This window comes from Balaenoptera borealis (genome assembly GCF_965194805.1).
Source record: "Balaenoptera borealis genome assembly, chromosome: 10".
NCBI lineage: Eukaryota > Metazoa > Chordata > Mammalia > Artiodactyla > Balaenopteridae > Balaenoptera > Balaenoptera borealis.
The window spans coordinates 3,612,477-3,632,660 of NC_138874.1; the positions used below are offsets into that span (position 1 = coordinate 3,612,477).

The window sequence follows — 20,184 nt, forward strand, 5'->3', positions numbered from 1 at the left end:
CTGTCATCTGATCAACCATTTTAAGAAGGGTCTCTGCTCCCTTGCGGCTCATATGGTCACCTCTGGCACTCTGTGGGCCCTGAGATTTGGAGTGGGCAGGAAAGGATGGGCAGAGAGGAGCCCTCCAGACCCCAGGCAGCTCCATCACCATCGTAATTCTAAATGCTTTTCCTGGAGCAGCATTTTAAGAGCTGTTGACTGGCTCAAGATATCAAACAAATCTTTGAATTCTGAGAAGGGAGGAAAAGAAATGAGCAGTCATGACTTATTTTTCCACACAAGAAAAAGAGCCTTACAACAGGGTGTGGGCTCTCATCCTCGTTTTCCTCTGACTGAAGATTTCACAACATTAGGAGGCTCTGGGGGTTGTAGACAGTCACCCCCGGATGGACTACGGCCTGGTAAATGGTCTCAAAACCTCCACAGAAGCACTCGCGGTGACTCTGACCTAAGCTTGCATGCTGGGCCCTGATAGTCTGTAGTTCTCTGTGGCGACAAAAATATGCTCCATGGTCTGTCTCACTTAGCGGGCAGTACAGTTTGGTAAGTAATTTGTTTACAAAGCAGGTTCTTTTATTAGATTAAACATTAAACCAAATGATCCAACTAATGTTGGGTCGTTTAACTTTCTGCTTCCTTGGAGTAAGCACCTACTTGAATCTTAAAACTTGGAAGAAATAAAAACATTTCAGAACAGGTCTTGAAGTTGTTTTTAAATGCAGCAGAGAAGTCACAATGGGCAGTGGTGAAGTTTTGGCCGTGAGGACACATTTTGGCCGAGGTGTTTTTAGTCTGTGTTTGAAATGAGGTAGAGGAGGGACATATTCGGAAAATAAATTCCAGAATAAAGTAGTCTAAGAAGACGCATGACCATTTTGCCTTAACTACCAGGAGATTCTGACAAAAATTTGCTTCCTGTTCGTGATTAGCAGGGCACCTTGGGTTCCTGGGAGCAGGTAGACTACCTGTGCTTCCAGAAAAGAATCTGTTTTCGGTTTAACCCCTCGTTGTTGCCGCTCATTTCCAAATCTTTACACAACGTCACTTTTGCAAAAATATTTTACCATACGCAGTGGGAGTAGATCTCAACGGAACGTAATCCAGTAGGTCTGTGTCTTTTTCCCTTGCAGAATGGCTTTACCCCTCTCCATATTGCCTGCAAGAAGAATCGAATTAAAGTAATGGAACTCCTTCTGAAACATGGTGCATCCATCCAAGCTGTAACCGAGGTGAGAAGAGGAGGATTTCTGGGGTTCCCCATGTACAGCCTCAGCAGGCAGAGGCCCAGTGCCCTCCCTGACGACCAGCTAGTTTTGCTGTGTGTGGTTGTCATACTACTTTCTGAACCCTTCACCCAAGGGGCTGCCATTCCTTAGGAGAGCAGACGAGAGTGGGAGGAGAGAGCAAATACATCACCATGACGAGAAGCATAACCCAAGCACATGTGTCGTGCTCAAGGCGGGCGGGGGGACGGGGGGTGCCATCACTCCAAGCGTAATTTACATGAAATCCATTCATGCACTGCTTCTCAAATCCTGTAATGCAGTGCTTAGGGGTGGTTTTGCCCGCCACGAGGCATTTGGCCATGTCTGGAAGTATTTCTAGTTGTCACAACTGGATGGTGCTACTGGCATCTAGTGGACAGAGGCCAGAGATGCTACTAAACATTCTACAGTGTACAGCCCAGCCTCCAACAACAAAGAATTATCTGGCTCAAGATGTCACGTGTGCCACGGTTGAGAACCCCTGCACAACATAACCTCTGCATACCGATGAAGTGAGGATTGCTCTCAGGAAAAACTCAGAATTAACGAAACACAGAGTTGCTGAAGTTAGTAAAAGGGTAGCTCTCGGTTTCTTTCAGACAAACTGACATAGAACTCAGAGAAGCGATTTATTGGGATCAGGGCTGAGCCTGCAACACGCAAACCAAGCCTGGCATCCGCTTCCCTAGGCTGCACTCCCTTTTGTTCACTCCATATCGCTACACCCTCCATGCGTCACGCCCCTCCCTTTCCAAGCTAGTCCTGCATGTCTTTCAGGACCAGATCTGGGGCTGCCTTCTCCAGGAATCTTCCCCTAACCCTTGGCCTGGGCCAGGAGCTCCTCCTTGGGACCATCACCACATCCTGTGCATATTTCCGTCAAAGGTCTTGTCCAGCTGGCTTACTTATGACCGAGCCACTCCCCTCCACCCCGCCCCAAAACTGCAGGCTCCACCAAGGCAGGCCAGAGTCTTACTGGTCTTAATATACCCGCAACACAGTGGATGCCATAGTAGATCATTCAGTAAAGTTTTGTTGAATGCAGCCATGAAGACTCTAGGATTTGAAGCTAACGTAAACACTAAGGTCTAGTCCAGTCATTGTTGCTTTGCCTCAGTTTCTCATCTGCAAATGAAGTATTTGCCTTGATTTCTAACACAACTTTGAAATACTAAATGATAGAAAATATTAATACCGATTCGCTGTTTTCTGAGTCTTCTGGCTTCATGGCAGGCACCCAGTTATTTTCATTATAAAATAGTAAGTTTATTCTCAGTGCGCGGCAGCCCTTTTTAAAGATCAGAGCGGGCTCTGAAATAAAAGATTTTTCACTGGCGTCTGAATAAGTGTCCAGAGATGCCAGCCTGTGATGAGACGCTTCCACTGCCAGCCCTGTACTCCCTCGGAAAGGCGGTGCAGACCATGTCCTAACAACTCCCCCTACTGATGGGAAAAGGTGCCGAATTATAACAAAATTCTCCTTCCCCCTGTTTTCCTCAGTTCCCACTATTTGAAGTCTGGGCAACCAAAATTCTACCTCTTCTGTCTTCTATCTTACTTTCATTGTATAGAATTCCTTTAACATATTTTTTGACGTTACTCAAATTTCTGTTGAAATTAGTTGTCTCCTTCTCTCTCAGCTTTTTCTAGCCATATTAAGGTTTTTTTTCCCAAATTATGATGTTCATGGCATAAGTGGGATTAAATTCTGAAAAATTGAAAATGAAATCATTTTATGCAAGAAGCACCAGTGGTTGGGGGAGGGTTGGTGTGTGAAGAGGACTTTGAAGCACACATGAAAATTAAGGTCTAGTCTAGTGACCATTGTTCTATTTGCCTTAATTATATCACCTTAATTTATAATATGCAGAAAGATAAAAATGTAAATGATTGGGACAGTTAATGCTGATCTGCTCATTTCTTAGAGGGATGGCTTTGTGTTCCCACCCTGCTCTTTCACGCGTAATATAATCAGTGATTCTGAGAGCATGGGAGTCCTTATTAAAAGGCCAGAATAGGATCTGAAATAAAAGTTGACTTTTTGCTATTGTGTATGTAATCACACAAGTGTCCCCCCTCCACACACAGACACACACAGACACACACACACACACACACACACACACACACACACACACACACAGTCATATGGATAAGGAAGGCTTAGTAGCAGAGGGGAAAAAACCTTCAAGGTATTTCTGTAAATATTTTTTATAGAGCTATATAAAATGTGTGAAATGAATCTTTCTTCTTTAATGGTTATGACATAGGCCTTTCATAATCACGGAACGTGCTTTAGAGAAATGATGAATATTGATACATTTGCCTTATAGAATCTATGACGTAATGGTGATGTCTTGATGTTTTCTGATCTGATCAATAAATTGGTTATCTTAGCCTGGATGGATGGACGGCAGGTAGGCAGGCAGGCAGGCAGACAAACCCTTTTTAAAATAAGCCAACAAACTGACATTTCCCTCTTTTCCCCCAGTCGGGCCTTACCCCAATCCATGTTGCTGCCTTCATGGGGCATGTAAATATCGTGTCACAACTAACGCATCATGGAGCCTCACCAAATACCACCAACGTGGTAAGTATCCTTTGAACAAAGTAGGTCTAATTGTGAGCATTTATGAAACTGGAAACGGTTGCTCTCAATCTACTTATTTTTGTTATAGGTAAATTAATTCCCATTTAACTTGAGTACTTAAAAGGACAGAATTTTGAAAATACCTGTGGTTTCCTTTATTTCAAAGGCAAGATCCATTCGATCACTAGCTGGTCACAAATTGCTAAGACTTAGGGACTGTGTATATTACTACTGAATATTATGCTTTAAAAAAGAAAGTTTTGTGGACGGGGAGAGTTTTTTTTTCAACAGAAGCATGTTGCATGCACGATGGACCTAGAGATTATCATACTAAGCAAAGTAAGTCAGAAAGAGAAAGAAAAATGCTGTATGACATCACTTATATGTGGAATCTAAAATGTGACACAAATGAACTTATCTACAAAACAGAAACAGACTCACAGACATAGAGAACAGATTTGTGGTTGCCAAGGGGGAGGGGGTTGGGGGAGGAATGGATTGGGAGTTTGGGATAAGCAAATGCAAATTATTATATATAGGATGGATAAACAACAAGGCCTTACTGTATAGCACAGGGAACTATATTCAATATCCTGTGATAAACCGTAATGGAAAAGAATATGAAAATGAATATATATATGTATAACTGAGTCACTTTGCTATATAGCAGAAATTAACACAACATTGTAAATCAACTATACTTGAATAAAATTTTTTTAAAAAATAAGTGTTGCATGTTGAGAAGGTGGTTCCAACACTCTCCTTATTGTGATTTCAAGTAACTTCAAAGTAATTTCTCTTGAGCGTGCTCGACAATGTTATAGCAAACCCATGGAACTCAGTTCATTATTGGATGTTGTTGTTTTCCCACACTAAGCATTGCTCTGCAGAACCACGAGACTCACTTCATAGTAAATGTCAGAGGAGTAACTTATCACCCTCGATCTGCATGTGGCCTTTGACATTGTTTTACAGAATTTTAAGTTTAGCGCATAACAATCTTAGCACCCCAGACCACAAGCATAAGAACACTAGTTGGGCTCATGAGCACCAAAGAAGTAAAAATAAAACGAGGAACATTCTGGCACAGAAAGGGCAAACCATACGGTCCTGCGTCCTCACCCTGAGGGTAGGCCCCCAAAAGGCTCTATGTCTTCCAGCAGCTTGAGTCAGACCAACTCTCAGCTGAAATGCAGTCTTCCCTGGTCCCAACGCCAGGAGAGAAGGTTTTCCTTTACGAAGGAAACACTGGGTAACATGGTCACCTACATCCTCAGCACCTTTCCAGGAAACACAGCAACAAGTTTCGTGTGAACTGTATCTCTGCATATCCTTCCATGGAGGTGGATGCCCTATAAAGCAAAGCAATATCTATAAAAAGTAATTTAAAGGTGGGCATCGGGACTTCCCTGGTGGCGCAGTGGTTAAGAATCCACCTGCTAATGCAGGGGACATGGGTTCGAGCCCTGGTCCGGGAAGATCCCACATGCCACGGAGCAACTAAGCTCGTGCGCCACAACTACTGAGCCTGCGCTCTAGAGCCCGCGAGCCACAACTACTGAAGCCCACGTGCCACAACTACTGAAGCCCGTGCACCTAGAGACCATGCTCTGCAACAAGGCAAGGCACCGCAATGAGAAGCCCGCGCACCACAACGAAGAGTAGCCCCTGCTCACCGCAACTAGAGGAAGCCCACGTGCAGCAACGAAGACCCAATGTAGCCATAAATAAATAAATATATATAATTTTAAAAATAATAATAATAATTAAAAAAAAGGTGGGCATCACTTGCGTGGGGAGAATATATTTGATTTTTATTACTTTTTACATTTCGATCCATATGTGTTTTCTATGTTGTTTTCCTTTTTCTTTTATTATTAAATAAACGAAGAGATCATCTGAATTAAAGTCCATTTGGTGAAAAGCAGCAGAGGCGGGGGAAATCCAGTGGCAAAGAAAATAACCCCTTGGGATAATGCCCAAAAGGATAATGACCTGTTGAGATAAAGCAGGAAATGCAAACCAAGGGCAAGCCAAGTCTGGCCCTTGGGTGTGTTTTGTGTTGCCTGTGCAGCATTTTTGGTCTTCTTTTGTTTTGAACTCTCATTTTTTGACCAACATTCAAGAAATATACACAAATATCCAGACTGCCACTGTTTTTGAAAAATAGGAAGGTATGGCATGATACAGGTGGCATCCCAAAGCGTTACTGAAGTAGCTTGCTGATGCCAGCTAGTAGCGCCTCCCTCGGCCAGGATAAGGCATGGCCTGTCTCCAGGCGCACTCCGCATCTGCCCTCTTCACTCACCTACCCTCCTGCTTGGCCCCATAGCATTTGCCTTTGAACCCCCAGTGAGGCTACGTTGTAGATTATTGATCATGCTTCTGATCTTGCCGTGCTCTCTGGGCTTACACTGATGTCTTCCATCATGGACCAGGTTCCTGGGAAATTCTTGTGTATTTCATTTCCTATCTTTCCTATTTTCAATAAGGAAGTGCTTGGAACTACTTTTTATTTAAAAAAAAAAAAAAAACCCTCCATCATCAACTTTATGCAAAGAAAATAGGCCAGGCTTCTTTAGAGCTGCCGTTAAGTTACCTTGGCTCCTGTTCCCCAGAGAGGAGAAACAGCGCTGCACATGGCAGCTCGGTCCGGCCAGGCCGAAGTCGTGCGGTATCTGGTGCAAGACGGCGCTCAGGTAGAAGCTAAAGCTAAGGTATGTGCCGAGCGTGGAAGTGTTTGCTGCCGAGAGAAGAAATGATTTTAATAAAACCTTTAAACATAGGCATGCTTTCTTCCAGGATCACTCTTTTAAAGTAATGAACCACCACCAGTGACAAAAGTCTCTACCCAAGGGATATTGAAAACATCCCTTCCCTGCATGTGTATCTACTCAATTATTTAACAAAATGAAATAGAACAAGAACTTTGTGCCCGAAAGAACTTTGTGTCCTTGGCACATTGCTCGTCCCTAATGGCTTAGGAAACAAACCTAGAATTGGCCCAGAGTTGTTTGCACTCTATGGAGAAGGGCTCATGCACAAAGCTTCTAAAACAAGCACAGTTTGGAAGCATAATTGAGTTCTTTTGGTTGACCTAGATGTCAGCTGTCAGAGCCACAAAAGGAAAAAGGGAGTTTGAACTTTTTCTCTGCAAGTTGTGAAACCATAAACCCTGAGACTTGGTCAGAGTTGTTCATGGGACATAGAATATAGAAGAGCATCAGGGACGAGCTTGTTTGTTTGTTTGTTTTTGGCCGCACCTCGCGGCATGTGGGATCTTAGTTCCCAGACCAGGGGTCGAACCCACGCCCCCTGCATTGGAAGGTGGAGCCTTAACCACTGGACAGCTGGGGAAGTCCAGGGGCTGAGTTGGAATGCGTCATTCTCTGCCTGGCATTTACCCTCCAGAAGAAACTCACTATCTGTCACTATCTTGATGGTAGTTGGTCTGGTTATCAAAATGGCAGTTTAAAATTTCTTGTTTGTTTATGTATTGATGTTTAGCTTTTTTTTAATGATTTTTTTTCAGTGCATGAATAAACTATAATTTATTTACCAATTTTTTTTTTAAATGGCAGTTTAGGTCAAGAATCGTAAATAGATATGTAAATACCTCAACCATTTAATTTTAGCCCTTCCATATACAAATGTACATTTATTTGTCATTTAATTACATACTTTGTAGTTTCTAGTTTAGGGTTAAATGGAGAGAAAACTGAGGCATTTGCAAAGCAGTTTGAGTACAGGATATTTTTCAACTTTTATAATTTTCCACCAGTCTATTCAGCTCTCCTACCCATATGTAGTTTGACCATAGTTGGTTTTTATCAACTTCTACCAAGGCTCTCCAAGGCTTTTAACTTAGTGTTCTTAAAGCCTTTCCTTTCGTACTCATATTTTACCTGTTAACATATTATGTAATTATATAATTAGCGTAAATATAGTACAAACTAGAAAAGTACTAGTATAAACATACTAGTGTGGGAACAAACACAACTAGGTCTTTGTAAACATAAAATCCACAGGTGGGTACAAAGGTAGTGGTAACATTCTAGCCAGCAGACTATAAACCTTGAGTGTCTGGTGTGTCGTGGTGCCAGCTGGTAGATTTTACAGAGGACCTAGAAACAAAGCTCAGCAAACTTTTTCTGTAAAGGGCCTGATCATAAATATTTTAGGCTTCACAGGATGCAGTCTTTGTCCACAGTCTCTCAACTCTGTTGTTACACAGTGAAAACAGCAATAGAGAGTGCATAATTTAATACATCAGCAAATGGACATGACTGTGTTCCAATAAAACTTTATTTACAAACACAGGTGGCAGCTGGATTTGGCCCCTAGATTTTACTGTTCTGACCCCTGATCTAGAGGATATCGGTTAATCAGTTAAGTAGATTGGTTAAGAGAGGCTGTACTCTACCATTACAAGAAACCTCACATTTTTGAGTGTTGTTACATATGAAGCATTTCGTCTAGGAAATGGTTTCACCCACAAGCTGAAATTGACCATAAGATGTATAGTTATCTCATTAAAGAGATAGTATGTATCATTGTTAAGAGCCTGACTTCCATAGCCAGACTGCCTGGGTTCGAATCTTTGTCCATCATGTACTACCTGAGTAACACTGGGCAGGTTAACTAACATCTCTGTGCCACATTCCCTTCTCTAGTTTCCTCATATAGAAAATGGGAATAATGACAGTTGTAAGAGATAGGATTGCTGTAATGATGAATGAATTAATGCAGGTAGAATGCCTGGGGCATGCCCATGTGCAGTTGATGTTTAGCGGTGGTGGAGGCAGTAGCAGAGTTGTATGAGATTTTTCTTTGGCAACTATCTCTTTCTATTTTCAGTATTTCTCTTCTTCCTTGTGGCATCTCCCCTAACTTCTCACACTTCCTACTAGTTACATAGACCCTCTTGCTTTGATCTTGACCGTCATCTTACTTCCCTTTGCAAAGCAGTGTCCTGTGCTCCAGCCTCTTCTCTCTACTTGCCCTACATAAAGTGTTTACCTGGACTTCTTCACATCCTGGTAGGGGATTTCTCTCCAGAGGGCATCTTTGGGCAAACAAGGAAAAGATACCCCTCCAACGTGGGGCTAAGGCCCTCAGGGTGCAGGACTTAGGAGTGCCTTGTGTCCTTGGGTGAACTGTAATAAGGTGCCTTCCACTCCAGGCAGATGCAGCGTGGATGACAGCTCGGCCAGCAGAGGGTGGGCTGGCTGTCAGCCCCCATCAGCCCTCTTAGCTGGGAGCCTTCCTCAACCATCCTATACTGCCCCCTCCCCTCCTCCCACTTTTGACTGTGGGAAGGCAGCACCAATAAGATAATTCATTACATATGAGTACATGAGAACTGGTGGAGGTATAATATCCCTCCCAGGTATCTCCGTTTTCCCAGGATCCATTCCCTTATCTCCCCCAAAAAGGAGTCATCAGAGGTTTAAAAATTGATAAAGTATAGCAGGAGGGAGTGGGGATAATTTCTAGATAGAACTGCCTTTCACAATTCTCACGCTAATAGGTTACTCAAAGGGTATTTAAGGTGCTTCGATCTGCCATCCCCACCTTTCTGAAACTTAAAAGATAAATGAGGTTCTTTTTAGTATTGAATCAAAGAGTTGAATGTAGCCTCTGATACCAAACAGTGAAGTTTCCTGTATTTTTCGCAGTGGCACCATTGTTTTCTCAGCTCATCAGCCCTGCATTTTTACCTTGTCCTATAGGATGACCAAACCCCACTCCACATTTCTGCCCGACTGGGGAAAGCAGATATAGTACAGCAGCTGTTGCAGCAAGGAGCATCTCCAAATGCAGCCACGACTTCTGGGTACACCCCACTGCACCTTGCAGCCCGAGAGGGGCATGAGGACGTAGCCGCATTCCTTTTGGATCATGGCGCATCTTTATCTATAACAACAAAGGTATGAAAGCCAGCCTTAGACTCCTGCTGTGTCCCCCCAAAAACATTCTCTTTACAGTTTCCTATTACATGGTAATAGGTACAAAAGCTGTACAACAGCAGCTATACTTGGATCCCAGGATTAACATGGCCAGCAAAGCCCTGGGGTGGGGCAGGGTGATTTGGTGTGTGTGTGTGTCTTACATTTCTCAGTACATTATCTTCTAATGAAACCTTACTGATGTCTGGAGTCAGATATTTCTTGCAAGTTATTTGGTAGATTTAAAGGGTGCTTTAAAAACACAGCCACAGATTTCTCTTGCTGAGGCCAGGTATACAAACCACATTATCAAAGCTCAGTTGGTTAATGCTTTTATAATATTTTCAAAGCAGGAGGTGGATTTTTCTTGGTTTGTTGTTGTTGCTGCTTTTTTTGTTGTGGTGGTTTTCTTTTCTGATTTATAGGTTTGTTTTTCTTTCATCTCAGCTCTGATGCCTTATAGTAATAACCCACCACACAGTTGCTTTTCAAGTGCAGAATGCAAAACTTAGAGCTCATTTTTCTTTGATCCTACGTAAACTAGCAAGTGTGATAGCAAGACGAATTGGCCCATGGCATGTCTTAGAAAGCTAGAAATTGGTGTTACACCCTTTTTTAGATGCAGAGAAGAAACATTAATGTGTAATCAATGCAGAAGATAATTACAGTGATTACAAATACTTGGAAAACTATCTGAACAAATGATGACTTTCTCAAAATTCACCCCCTGTGATTCTTCACACTCTTCAGTAGACATGCAAGTTCCTGGATCTCATTTAACATGTGAAACAGAGGAATGGGTGATGGGGTTTTGAGTGTCCCAGCCCTTCCACCATACAAGCTGCCCACTGCCTCTAACTGGCTATAGTCCCATGGGGTCAAATATGTTGATGACCTTCTAATCCCTGCCTTGTGCGTGGGGCCCTAGCTGTGCATGGTGACTGAACGGTTGATACCCAGATCCCTGTAAGAGTTGGAAGCAAGAAGAAGGAGATTCTCAACTCTTGCCTATTTATTGAGATAGAACCCTGTGTTATTGTTCAGTTCAGTTCAGCTAAAGTGTGAGAATGTCTGACTCCAACCCCTAAGGACTGGGTCATACATACAGACGTGTGTATACGTGTGGCAATAGAGAAAGGGGGAGAGAAAGACTCCAATCTGGTGATGTGGGAGGTTATGGGAGGTCCAGACTTGTCCTAGCTTTTTCCAAGCCCTCCAAATCCAAATTGGGCCTGGACCCTATAACCTATTCTTCCCACAATGTGAAATCCCCAAATGGCCCTAGAATAAGCCCCAGATCCAGCTTTCCAACTTCATCCTTGTCAGATACCTGACTAGTCCCAGGATTAGTGTCTTTGTATCATTTCTATTATTCATTATTTTTCTGTTTATCTTTTCAGAAAGGATTTACTCCCCTTCATGTGGCAGCAAAATATGGGAAGCTTGAAGTAGCCAGTCTCCTGCTACAGAAAAGTGCATCTCCAGATGCTGCTGGGAAGGTATGGGGTCATCGGCCAAGTTGTAACAGGCCACTCCCATGATAACAAAAAACAAGCACTTGCTAACATTCACCAGCAGCCACCTAAGTTATAACTAATCCATATTTAAGTCTCATAGGAGGAAGATCACTGCAGAAATAGGAGGTGAAAGCTGGGGTCCAAGTGTTGTGGAAACTGGAATGTAAACTACACTGTGTGTTGTATCCAATCTAATCCCATCTCCTAAATCTAGGCCTCTGACATTAAGGCGCTTTGACACTGGTTGTTGTTTCTGCACGTGTTTTCAGAGCGGGCTAACTCCACTGCATGTAGCTGCACATTACGATAATCAGAAGGTGGCTCTTCTGCTTCTGGACCAAGGAGCCTCACCCCACGCGGCTGCAAAGGTACCTGTAACTTGACAGCATGAGGAGACTGAGGGGCAGTCTCTATATGTATATTTACTTTGGCTTCATCTGTATCACCCTCCTAGTTTAGGCATCACTTAAAGATCATGGAAATATAAGTGCCTTAGGAAATCTGTGCCTTCAGCTATTTAGTCAACTTCTGTGGTAGATGCTCAATAAATATTTACTTGTCCATGGGTATTCCTTGAAAATCCAGGACATCCTGGAGCCTGGAGAAAATCCAGGAAAAAAAGTTGAAGTCCTCTTTAGCCAGACTAAAAACATAAGAACAGCCAGAGGGAGTAAGAAAGTTCTCATTTGTCAAAGTTATAAAATATATGTTACATTTTCCTGGCCATAAAACATTGCCTTCAAGTGGTTTATGTGTGCTTAATAAAATAAGTTGGGAGGTTTTGCTCATGTGTTGTTATTATTGCTAAGGAGAATCTTTATTCTTTTTTTAAAATTTATTTTATTGAAGTATAGTTGATTTACAATGTTGCGTTAATTTCTGCTGTACAGCAAAGTGAATCAGTTATACAGATATATACATTCTTTTTCATATTCTTTTCCATTATGGTTCATCACAGCATATAGAATATAGTTCCCTGTGCTATACAGTAGGAGAATCTTTATTCTTATTGTTAGGTCATTTTTGACCGGTAGACAACAGAGATTTCTCAGAAAAGAGATACTTAGAGTGAATGGCTTTCTTATGACTCTGGTATTCTGACTTGAGAAGCAAATCATAAAGGGTTTATTTAACGATAGGTTAGCATAGTGCTGTTGGTTTAATGAGTTCGCTGTTGTTGAGCAGGTAGCTATGATCAGAGAACGCTGGAATGATACAGAGCACAATTTAAATGCTATCCCATTCTTTTCCTAAATACTGTCGGTTGAAGGAACTTTTAGCATCCCTCCGGCTTTTTGTATTTGTTTAGCTCTTCCATTTGGGGGCAGCTATAGTGTTCTACTTTAAACTTAGTGTTCAGATCAAATCTCTTGTACACACAAATCAAAGAATTTGGGCTATTCTAAATTACTTTGGATACTTTCAGAGATAAAGTTTTCAGGTACTTTCTCCATTTAGAGAGTATGTGATCATTGAAAGTTATTTCTCTTCAGAACCTTTTTTCCTGTATTTCTCAATCATCTCCTGCCCCATCGTCTTCAGAATTGTACCCAGTGGAATCTACAATTCAAAAATCAAGCCCCCAAACTTGCTTTTCCTCTAAGAGCGGCTTTTCCCCATAATTTCTAGCCCTGACATTCTTTCTATCATAAAGCCATCCCTTGACTTTTGAAAAAACTTTATTTAAAAAAAAAAAAAAGCAGCATTATTCACAATAGCCAAAGTGTAGAAGCAACCCAAGTGTCCATGAAAGCATGAATAGATAAACCAAATGTGGTCTATACATGCAATGGAATATTATTCAGTCTTAAGAAGGAAGGGAATTCTGACACATGCTACGACATGAATGAACCTCAGAGATACTATGCTGAATGAAATAAGCCAGGCATATCAAAGGACAAATACTGTATGATTTCATGTGGAGACACAATGTAGAATGCTGGTTGCCAGGGGCTGAGGGAAGGAAAGAATGGGGAGTTAGTGTTGAATGGGTAGAGTTTCAGTTTAGAGATGGATGGTGGTAATGAACAGAGAACATTGTGAATGTACTTCATGCCATTGACTGTACACTTAAATGGTAAGTTTTATGAAATGTATATTTTACCACAAGTTTTAAAATGAGAAAAATTTACAATGAAATTTAATAGTTGTCCATTTCATTTGTTTATTTTCATATCCCTTTAAGCCTGGGCCACTTTTCTTATGTTATAAATACCCTCAGGTTCATGGCAGGCAAGCAGTAAATAATTAATAAGTGAACTATTCACTCCTCACATGAGAGTAATAATTTTGTCATAACTAGTGCTAAGTAGTTTAGAATTGACAAAAGTCATAAATAAGTGAAACAAAATGAGTCCAATCCACCTTTTCATCCACAAATAACTCTGAAACAGGTCAATAGTTGATATATTTGTAGTTGATTTCCAGCTTCGTATTTGTCCAACAAGACTTCACGGTTCCCAATCTGCAAAACATCTTTGACAAAGAGTTGAAAAGCAGTTCTTTAACAGCCCTTTAGCCTTCAGCATATCTTTTACAGTCAATTGAACACAGGCTTTTCTAAGAGGACATTCATTCTCATTCCCATAGTGCAGTTGCCTCCGTAAGAGTCTCTGTAATGCCATGTCTGACACATGTCCAACCATCCCCACTTTCTGAGGCCGTGGTCCTGGTCAGGAGCGTTTTCTAGACTTTGATCCTGAGCAAAGCCAGTTCTATCAGTTAGGATTTGGTTCACCTGGTAGAAAAAAGACCTAGCTACGGTGGATTAAACTGTTGAGGTTCTATTTTTTCTCTTGTCATAAACAGTCTGGAGGTAGGCAGGTGTTGTTGCTGGTTCAGTGTTTCCAGAGTGTTAAAGAAAATTTCCTGTGATTTTTTGGGTCTTTCTTCCAGCTATTGTCACTCAGGCTGCCAGGCAGTAAAGAAAGTCAGACACAATTAGCCCACAGGGGCAGCTCTTACTGTTTGGGCAGGCCCCCTTGGAGGGCCTGTCACATATAGGTAGGATGGGTTTTCATAGGGACTAAACTTTTTCAAACAAAATTAAATTTGTTTTGTCATTTTTTTCTGATTTCTTTAAACTGAATAGGACATCGCAAAAGAGGAACAGTGGGTTGGAAGAAGGTAGAAGAGTAATATTTGAAGAGCAGACTGATAAATGTGCCCTCATAACATGGTATAAAGTACCCTAATCACCAGTAGGATGGATTGAGAAAACACAACATTAAAAAAAAAATAAAAAAGAAGAAGAAGAAAGAAAGTCAGACAGCAGGGCATTGCCAGAAGCTCCACCCAGCCATTTCTCCTTACATCTCATTGGCCACTTCTTTCTGCAGGGGAAGCTGGGAAATGTAGTTTTCAGCAGGGCACCCCACCAGAGGTTCTTTTATTAAGGAAGGAAGGAGAATGGATATAGGGTAGGCAAATAGCCTTCTTTCCTCTAGGGAGGCTACAGCATTTCTGAATTCAGGTAGTGGTGAGAAAGGAGGGACAAAAACTCAACAGAGCTAAGCATGCGTATGGATATGACAGACAGCTGTGCCTTCCACGCTACCTCTTCCTTATTCACATCCTTGCTTCTTGGAGTACATGATGCTTTCTTGTTGCCCTTTCTTCCCTTTTGTAGAATTGTGGACATAGTTTCTTACCCACATGTGCCCTAGAAACACGATGTGACTTTAGCTAATGGAAGAGGAAGGAGGGTGCTGAAAAACTAGATGGGCTCCTCTAATCCATTTTAGCCAGATCTGTTTCCTGAGGCAGGACACTGTGCTGGAAAGAGGATTGGCTTGAGTTCAGGAATAACCTGGGCACAGGTTGTGGAAGGGTTAGTGAGCCTTAACTTACTATTTGTCAGATTTCTCTTTCATAAGCTGTGCAGTATATCTGTTGACATGGATAAGTAGATATTGTGAAGGTTTGGGGGAAAAATATAAAGTACAGTGTAAATATATTACTTTTAATAAGTTAAAATTACATGTGCTCTTGTTTTTAATCTTGAAATGCAAAAGGACACATGGCATGCACTTTGTCCTCTACATCAAGAGGAAAAAAGTACTGATTGAGATTATTCTCTAGTTCAGTCTCTCACTATTTTATGTCTCTTCTGATAAATGTATCTGTCTCCTTTAGTATGGCAAGTAAGACTCCTTTAACTTTCTAGAAATTAGAAGTTAGGAAATTTGGAAAATTGTATTATAGGTCTCAAGATAAAGTACTTGTTTATTATTCGAAATATTTCTTAAGTCTTTCTGAGATGAACTAGCCATTCTAAAATAATACCCTAAATTGTTTTTCCCTTGCTTTATAGTTTCCTTTGTATCTCAGGTAAGGAGCTCAGAATAAACCCCTCAGTAATAATGAGTAACTTGTCTGGAATTGGCATGCATTACAGAGATGTCAGAGCTTCTCTGTTTTTTAAGAATTAATGATTTCTTGGTGGAATTAAAAGTAATCAAGAGGATTGTCACATCTCAGAGGATATTGACTTACCTTTAGAGGTTGAGAAGTTATTGACTGATAAGATGCATGATTAGAAGCTGCGCTCTGACTTTATCTTGCCTTTACCACTCTAATTATCTCATGTTAAGAGTCTTGACTAATCAGGTTTCCTACCACTGCTTTGTGAATTTTCCCTTTTTTTTCAGGGGCGGGGATGGTAGTAAAACAGCTCACACCCTCCTGTCACTCACTGTAGAGTTGGGCTCAGTCCAAAGATCTGCATTTGGCTCTGAAGATGATCTCTTTAGGGTGTGTCTGAGCAGAGGGCCAAATGCTTCTGAGGTCAGCTGGGGTTTCCAGATGGCAATAGCTCAAAACTAAAAATAGGAGTATAAAATCTTCTACCCTGGCCCATCCTGTTCGGCAGAGGCTGGTTTCAGAGAGTCTGGAAGTGGCATTTCCACTTTCTTCAGTTTATATCAAACAACCTTAAATCTTCTAGAATCAATTATAGAAAGAATGTTTGTCAAGTGAGAAATGCTGTCACAGTAGAACATACCACTGACATAAACATGAGGGTTAATTACAGTAGGCTGGTCGACCAGTAGCCCCCCACTGCCCCCTGAGTTGTTTCTGACCCATCCTTAGGGCTTGGAAAGATTGTGACTGATCTGTTGTCCAGATTTGGATCATATTCCCGAATATAAATCCTATTTGTATTTTATAAATTCTAATTATTCTTTTTTCTTTCTATTTTCTTTCTCTAAATCCTCTTGTCTATACCAAAAAAAAAAAATTCTAGTTTTTCATTGGCATTTTTTATGTAATTAGATTCAGGCCTATGTCAAAATGTAATTTTGCATTCCTCTTAAATGACTGTGAGTCAGGACAGGGTTGTCTAAGGCAGGGGACCTTTTTTCTTAGGACAGAGGACTCTGAGGGCTCCTGAGGCAGCTTATTAACAATTTGTCAACGGAATTTTGGTTCCTTCCACCTCTGAGCACCAGAGGTCAACCAAGAGAAGGATCCCAGGATGTTCTGAAAGCTCTAGTAAGCTTGACTCAAATCTAAGGATTTGCCAGTCATTGCCAGGCTCTAGAGATACAAAGACAAATGTGGCACAATACTTTCCCTTAACAAATTTGCATTTTAGTAGGAGGAGACAGATATATGAAGAAGAGTGCCACTAAACATCTCCGGGATTTTGATTGGAGTCAGCCAAGTGAGGGGCAGGTATAAGAGTGGAAGGGGAGGTGAAACATTTCATGGGGGTGTGACCCTTGAGCTGAACCTTCCAATGAAAGATGCTGGTCCCAAGGGCATGTTGGAGAAAAGCATTCTTGGTAGAGTAAGGCAAGACAGAAACATGAGCCATATGTTGTTTGGGGACCAGTCTAGCTGAAGCATGACTGGAGTTTCATAAAAGAGGCAATCAGAATGGCAAATGGGAGTAGATTACAGTATCTTGACTACCATGAAAATTTAAAATTTCAACTTGTAAGCAATAGGCTAGTAAAGGGATTTTAAAAGTTGAATAATGGCTCTGAACCTGCCCTGGTGGTACCATTTGTTTGTTTCCTAGTTGGGTTTCCTCTCATTCCTGATATATTTGGCAAGTAATTATTGAGCACCTACTAACAGAACTACCTGCGCTAGGGAGTGCTACCATCCGTTTGTAAAACCACTGGCACTCTGACTCTTTTGCATTAAACTCTCTATAGTACGTTTTCCCTATTTAGGAATGTGGGAGACATGAGGGCACTATGTTAATAGCACTTCTTTTTTTTTTTTTTTTTTTTTTTTTAAACATCTTTATTGAAGTATAATTGCCTTGCAATAGTGTGTTAGCTTATGCTTTATAACAAAGTGAATCAGTTATACATATACAATATGTTCCCATTTCTCTTCCCTCTTGCATCTCCCTCCCTTCCACCCTCCCCATCCCACCCCTCTAGGTGGTCACAAAGCACCGAGCTGATCTCCCTGTGCTATGCGGCTGTTTCCCACTAGCTATCTATTTTACATTTGGTAGTGTATATATGTCCATGACACTCTCTTACCCTGTCACATCTCACCCCACCCCCTCCCCATATCCTCAAGTCCATTCTCTAGTAGGTCTGTGTCTTTATTCCCGTCTTGCCACACATATATACAATGGAATATTACTCAGCCATAAAAAGAAATGAAATGGAGGTATTTGTAATGAGGTGGATGGAGTTAGAGTCTGTCATACAGAGTGAAGTAAGTCAGAAAGAGAAAAACAAATACAGTATGCTAACACATATATACGGAATCTAAGGAAAAAAAAAAAATAGCACTTCTTGATTTCTCAGGGTTTGCTTACTTGCTAATGATTTTTTTAAACCATCAAAGAAAATCACTAGAAAGGGAAGCATACTATTTGAAAATGCACTGCACACATTTTTGTCTTGTGACTGGGCATGTGACCAAGTGGTTTGTGTTGACAGAATGGTTATACACCACTGCACATCGCTGCCAAAAAGAACCAGATGGACATAGCGACAACTCTGCTGGAATATGGTGCTGATGCAAACGCAGTTACCCGGCAAGGAATTGCTTCTGTCCATCTTGCAGCTCAGGAAGGACATGTGGACATGGTGTCGCTGCTCCTCAGCAGAAATGCTAATGTGAACTTGAGCAATAAGGTAACCTTTTCTTTTTTCCTCTGCAAAGCATACAGCGCAACAAAACCTCACCTTCAAAAAGACAACTAAGAAGCCATGAAAAATTCAGGTCAAATAGAAAGTGCAAAGTGTAGTATGCACAGAAGTATGTACCAAAATGTTATTTATCATAGGAAAAACTTGAAAAAAATCTGTTTAAACAATAAGAGAATGTTAAGTCAATAACTGCAAAGTCATACCGGTGAGTAACATAGAGCCATAAAAATGAGGTCCACAAAATTGTTCTAGTAATGTGAAGTTTTTGTTATAATGTAAAGTCAAAGGGCAACCAGAACATAGTAAATAAGAAGTTGTAGGTTGTAAATAAAAAGTTGTAGGTTGATCTGTGCCACAGACATTTGGGGGGTACCTACTGCCTGTCCCAGTTTTAAGTCCTAGGTTACAAAAAGAAACTGGAAACAGGTCTGCCTTCAGAGAGTTCATTTTAATAACAGAAATTTAGAGTAGCTATCTTACTCCATAGATCAAAAGGTTAGTCTCTGTAGGTAAATTTGGCAGTGCCAGGGAACTTTTTAAGTCTCTGTTCCCAGAAGTCTTCAAACTCCCCTGACCTCACATTTGACATCCCCATGGTTAGTGAAGAGCTTTGTGAAAGTCCAGCCCACAGTTACCCAGAGACACGTTACGGAGGTCACTGTCTCCACTGTGCCTAGCAGAGAATTTGGGTTTACTGACCTGCTTATTAATACCTGAGTCTGAGATCTGCCCAAAGTACAAGACAGATGTTCCTTAGTCTTCAGATAAAAAAAAAAACCTGCAAGAGTGTCCCCAAATTCCCGATAATCCAAACTCCCTGTTATGTAACTTCTCCTCTACAGGATGGTGATGGCACAGCTGTGACGTTTCTCGGCCATAGCTCAGATATTGGAGTAGAGTTTCAAGATAGCAGTTTTATGGCAATGAATAATAAGTAGTTTAAATATTTTAATATATGTGGCCTGTGTTTTGTAATCACAGGGGCTTTGAATTTCCTGGGTATGAATCCTAAATCTGACTCCTACTTGACGTGTAACTTGATTGGACAAGTTATGTGACATCTCTGAGCCTCAGTTTCATTCTCTAATAAAGACAACAGTTTTTACTTCCCAGAAATGTCAGGAAGATGAAATAACATTCAGCACCTTTTTCTAAGCAGAAAAAAGAATAGTTGTCTCAATTTTAGACTTTTCACAGTTTGGGGAAAAGGTTACTCTGCACTAATCTGAATTCCCAAGGTGGTAATTTAACAAATTCTATAAACCAAAAGACATACGTAAGAGAATAGGAAAACCTTTTTTCAGTTTTAGTATCTTGAAAATCCTTTGTGATCATTGCAAACCAAACACAATTTTCATTTTTTTTCTCGTGTACTGATTTGCTTTTCTCATATCTTTCTTTTTAAACATTCCTTTGGAATGTATGCCTCAGCATTAACAGGAATCACGAAGCAATTTCAAATAGTCATTATAATCAGGATTTGTTTGAGCTGTTGAATTTCTAAGGTTCATATACTAATATGTAGACCACCCTTATAATAGTTTGCTGCAAAATTCAACCTGTCTTAATGAGATGGAGGACGTGGCCTTCTCAAATTGAAGCACATTCTGGCATCCATTAGTGTTTATTTTCCTAGGAGCCCAGAATATTATATCTCATTAATTCTCCCAGAGACAATACAAACCTGAACAACTGGTTAACAGGTGACCATTTTCTATAGGTTTGACACCAAAGTATTGT

General features: G+C 41.0%; 1 protein-coding gene across 11 annotated transcripts in view; it reads left to right on the plus strand.

The window, feature by feature from the left end:
• Window positions 1-20,184, plus strand: part of ANK3 (ankyrin 3) — a 562,075-nt gene that overhangs the window by 523,751 nt on the left and 18,140 nt on the right. For 9 of the 11 annotated variants that reach the window (XM_082407428.1, XM_082407432.1, XM_082407425.1 and 6 more), the window contains 7 exons: window positions 1,131-1,229; window positions 3,757-3,855; window positions 6,474-6,572; window positions 9,588-9,785; window positions 11,204-11,302; window positions 11,590-11,688; window positions 18,232-18,429. In XM_082407428.1, coding sequence (XP_082263554.1) covers window positions 1,131-1,229; window positions 3,757-3,855; window positions 6,474-6,572; window positions 9,588-9,785; window positions 11,204-11,302; window positions 11,590-11,688; window positions 18,232-18,429 — 891 coding nt within the window. The remainder of the gene's footprint in view (window positions 1-1,130; window positions 1,230-3,756; window positions 3,856-6,473; window positions 6,573-9,587; window positions 9,786-11,203; window positions 11,303-11,589; window positions 11,689-18,231; window positions 18,430-20,184) is intronic. The other 2 variants (XM_082407430.1, XM_082407431.1) reach the window with 2 other exon arrangements.